At 40.6% G+C, this 5,021-nt stretch overlaps 1 protein-coding gene across 1 annotated transcript; it reads left to right on the top strand.

The window, feature by feature from the left end:
* Positions 1-354, top strand: LOC101778947 (putative glycine-rich cell wall structural protein 1). The gene has a single exon (XM_012848990.1). The coding sequence runs from the start codon at positions 1-3 to the stop codon at positions 352-354; it is 354 nt and encodes a 117-aa protein (XP_012704444.1).
* The last annotated feature ends 4,667 nt before the right edge of the window (positions 355-5,021 follow it).

Raw genomic sequence — 5,021 nt, forward strand, 5'->3', positions numbered from 1 at the left:
ATGGCTAGGGGTGAAGGAGGAGGTGGTGGTGGTGGTAACAATGGAGGTTATGGAGCTGGTTCTGGGTCTGCTGTAGGTAATGGAAACACTGTTGGCTTCTATGGTGGTGGATTTTCAGGTGCTGGAGGTAGTGGCGGTGGGGGTGGCCAAGGAGGCGGTCCCCTCAATGGTGATGGTTCCGGTTCAGGATCAGGAAGAGGCATAGGGTCAGGTAATGTCTATGGCCCCCGTGGTGGAAGCTCAGCGAATGGTGGGGGAGGTGGCGGCGGCTCAGCTGGTGGTCGTGATGGTGGGTATGCTAGAGGCTATGGAGGTGCATCCGGATCTGGCTCTGGCCAGGGTGGTCAATCCTAAGAAAAGATTCTGTAACTCAATAAATTAAACCTGTCATGAGGCTCATGTTCTTGTGGTAGCTCACTCAAAACAGGTGTTGCAACATGTGTTTATCTCAATAAAACATCAATGAAGCCATCAGCTTTCTTGGTTATGTTGTGATTAATTATGTTGTAAACTCTTTGATTCTCGCGCTCAATGAATAATAATCAGAATGCTTATTTCTAATTCAAGTGTTATAGTTACGACTTTGGATGCTCGTTACAATGTCCTTGACAATATATAACATCAAAAGCCCAGGGCCTGTGTGTTGTTGCTCGCAGAAAGTTATACTCGTATTTGCATTCGTTTGAGCCAACATGTTTCAGGTCAGCATAAAAGTAATTGGACCAAGCTTGTTGTGCCCCTCTATGATGGACTGTGCTCTGCCTCTATGAGCTCCCATGATCAACTAAGTCCCATGATCAACTAAGTCCTCTCGATCATCGAGGGCTTGTTTAAGAATAATCATCTACACAGGGTCGGAGCTTATTAGCTAAGGCCGAAGCTGGCTCGACCTACTGTTTGTCTTTAATGACACCATTTCTTTCATTTCTTACTATGTGCTAAGAACACCGAATTGAGTAGCATGGCACTCTGCTAGATTTTTTTTAAGTGCCACCACTGTGCCCGATCAGGCAGGGCCCATCTCGGCCCAATCAAATAATCCATCGACTTTTCTGCTACAAAAGCCCACGACAGCATTGAAGAAGACCCAGCGGCAGCCCTCCTCTCCACAAGCCCATGGCACGTTGCAGAAATTTTTTTATTTTTATATTTTTTATTTTAATATTTTGCAAAAATATATGTCTAATGAAAATTTTCAAATCTATACGTGTACCATCGTGTACCGCCGTAGCAAGTTACTGCTAGTGGAACCGGCGGTAACTTCCCCCTCAGCAGTATACTTTTAAAAAATCATAACTAATTCATATAAATTTGGATGGAGATAAACTTTATATAGAAATTGTAGATCTCGACGAGATCTACAACTTTGTAGTTCAAACTTTTTTCATTTAGTATCATCTTGGTGCTCAAATAATTGACACAAGTTTTAGATCTAAAATTCAAATTTTAGATCTCAAACTAGGCAACACATATTCAAAAAAATCATAACTAATTCATATGAACTCGGATAGAGATAAGTTTTATATAATTTACAACTTTGTAGTCCAAACTGTTTTCATTTGGTGTCATCTTGGTGCTCAAACAATCGACACAAGTTTCAGATTAAAACTTAATTTTAGATATGAAACTTTATCTCCATCCAATTTCATATGAATTAGTTATGATTTTTTAAAAGTGTACTACCAAGGGAAGGGTGGTGGTAGCTTGCTATAGTACACCTTCCGCCGTTTTAAACGGCGGTATAGGTATAGATTTGCAATTTTTTTTAGACCATAAATGTTTGTAAAATACTAAACTAAAAAATATAAAAAAAATCCATGTTGCACTACTCCACAACATCCTATCACTGTCGGCTCCAAAAGCGGCCTTCACCGCCAGTTTGGGATCCGTCGTCTGATATAATGTCGGTGATGGGGTACCACATCTCAAGCCGGCAGTCATGATAGACAACATCACTGCCGGTTTATGCCCCACTGAAACAATGCATCCAATACATAACATAAAACCTGCAATGATCGTTACCATTAGGCTGCCTTAGGATCCATTGTTTTTCATTAACAGTGAAGTCTCCCCAAAAAGGTCTATGAATCTTGCTTTTCTTACTATATCTAGCGAAGACCCTATTTGACATTACGAACAGTGAATACGATTAGATGAACGCAAATCTAACAAACAAAATCCAACACATAAATAAAAAAGTGATTTTCTTTATTTACTTGTTCAATAGGTCAATGAGTGGTTGGACATATTTTCGTTACCTTCTTTTTTGAGTCATAAATGCTGATGTTACTCTCCTCAAGGTATATATCAATGAGGACATGATGATTGCTGCATATATTTCATGCAACGAATGAATTAAAGGCTTGACAACAAGTGCCTTACGATAACTAAGGATCATATTCACTTACAAGCAGTTGTAGGAGAGAAGTACGTGTTTCTTCGTATTCAAGGACAAAAAAGCCTTAAGCAAGTAACTCGTCATTTCTGAAGCTTTTAATGTCTTCTCATTCACAGTAGTAGGGTCCAAGAAGCCTACATCCTTAATCCTATTTTCATGGCACGTATAAGACTTCATCCTACAAAAGAATGAAGTTATATGTATAGGCCACTTAGTAAAGAACTCGTAATACATGTTAGCGACGATACTTACAAAGTCCACAAGCCCATGATTGAGATGTCAAGGGCTCGTTGTTGGTAGAACTGAAATAATTCTTCGAAATAAATCCATAATTCATTGTTATCCTTCTTGTGGATATCATGCTTTGTGTAACTCGCACCAAACATGGTGGCGCTCTGTTGTTTGTACTACTCATGTAAGTGTCTCATTTTCGTGGGTAACTGGGGGATCATGCTCGTCTTGACTAGATCCTATCGTAGCTCAAACTTCCATACAATAGGCACAAGCTGCTCCACTAGAGGATCTTGACTATATACTCCATTGCTAGAAGTTGTTCCTCAGTAATATTGTTCGCCTCAAAAAGGGCCTTCCTCTGCTCTATCTGCTTTAAATTTTCATTGTGCACAACCTTTGAATATTTAATCAAATGGCTTTTGCTAATGGTTCACTTAAAGTCTTAGGGCAGTTTTTCTGGTTATAGCGTTTGTGGCTTTATGAAATGCTTCTGGAAATGCGCAACAGCTTCTAGACTAACTGGCACCTCATCTACTACCTTGAAGAGCGATGTTATGCTGACATTAACCGGTTTTTTCTTTGTAGTGCCCTTGGCCTTAGGAAACGAGCTTACGGCGGGGTTGGTTCCTTTTGAGGCGGTGGGGTTGGATGATCTCTTCTTTGATGGCGGGCTCCTCGAACTTGGCGACGGGGTTGGTTCCTTTTGAGGTGGTGGGGTTGGATCCCTTCGAGGCGGTGAGTTTGGATCCCTTTCACATGGCGGTGTTGGATCCCTTAGTGGCAGCATCGGGTCATGTCCACGATCGCTATTATCATCAGAATCATGAGAGTCTGATGAGTCAAAGGATATGTAGAGTCTCCTCCAAGCCAAAAATAATCCAAGATTATGCTTAAGTTTTCTCGACTCACCCCTTGCGGCAAAGTCCAACTCCATTATACCATAACTCTTCTTAATGAGAGAATCAAGTTAACTTTGGCATAGCCATCTGGTAGACAATACAACGTAACATCTAGGCCAGTAGGTTGAGCCTGACCTATGGCCACCTTGGCCTTGTTAAATCCTTCCTGGACATATAGCTTGCAAAGACACTAAAATTCGTCCCAGAATTCATCCGACACTACTAGAAAACCTATCATCGGAACATCCGATGGTCTTGACTCTTTTTCCTATTTTTCTGTTGTACCAATTGATTCGATGGTTGCTCCGACGCTTCTCAGATAGGGCATCGGAACATCCGATGGTGCCATTTTTCTTCTACGCGCCACCACTTGCACACTGAAGATACCGTCACTTGGATGCTCTAGAATTTTCTCCATCATTTGGATGCTTCAATACCATAAAATAATTCTAGATACCATGGCTTGGTCACATGAATACCATAGCTTGGATACTTGAATACCATGATTTGGATATCAAGAATACCATGATCTGGACCTTGCCATGGTTTGGTTTACATTCTTAGGGCCTAGAAAACCTACAAGATACATGCTAGACAAAGCATTAGTCCCAATGACTATATTATCACTCAATCACTAAAATCACAAACTATAGCCTAATGTGCCATGTTCACTGCAGTTTGATCGGTTGCTATAATTCTCTGAAACTCCGGCCACTTTTTATTTACACGTATATTTGATTTGGAATTTTATGCATGGTCGCCCAGTTTACCAGTCGCGAGTACCCATTGTTAGTTTGTTACTCAAGTGATCGCGGTGACCCTAAGCAATTGACTGACTTCACTAGCAATGCAACGTGATCCACCTCGTATAAGTACAATACAGAGCTCCATCTTAAGTAAAAAATTCTTGAAACTACAGGCAAAAAGAAAATTGAAGAAAAAGGCAGATGATTGCTAGTCTCTTGCCAAGCTGAAGGCTGCGTTTGGTTCCTTTGCTTATTTTTAGCACGTGTCACATCGAATATTTAGATACTAATTAGGGGTATTAAACGTAGACTATTTACAAAATCCATTACATAAGTGGAGGCTAAACGGCGAGACGAATCTACTAAGCCTAATTAATTCATCATTAGCAAATATTTAGTCATCAATGAAACCTGCTCAATCAGTCATTTGCATTGATCATTATATTTTTGCTGCAATAGAAGTATAAACGCACAATCTGTATTTCAGCGACTACATATAGTATGAATATTGGTGAGGCATGAACTGTGATCGCCTTTGTGGAGAAAGAGTCTATCCCTAAAGAGGGTAATTAGATGATTGCGAAAGACGTGGAAGAACGTTTGTATTGTTCATGATGGTCACAAAGCATTCTACAAACCATCGAGACCTACCAAATGGGCATGTGGAACATCGCCAGATTGCCCCAGTGGCCGACTTTGAGAAGTAAGTGGTGCAATGAACGCATTAGGGGGGCCAAACTTTTC

The sequence above is a fragment of the Setaria italica genome, chromosome IX (assembly GCF_000263155.2).
Source record: "Setaria italica strain Yugu1 chromosome IX, Setaria_italica_v2.0, whole genome shotgun sequence".
In the NCBI taxonomy this organism is placed as follows: Eukaryota; Viridiplantae; Streptophyta; class Magnoliopsida; order Poales; family Poaceae; genus Setaria; species Setaria italica.

Excerpts from the sequence above, each read along its gene's own strand:
- LOC101778947 (XM_012848990.1), top strand. The coding sequence starts at position 1 with ATGGCTAGGGGTGAAGGAGGAGGTGGTGGTGGTGGTAACAATGGAGGT.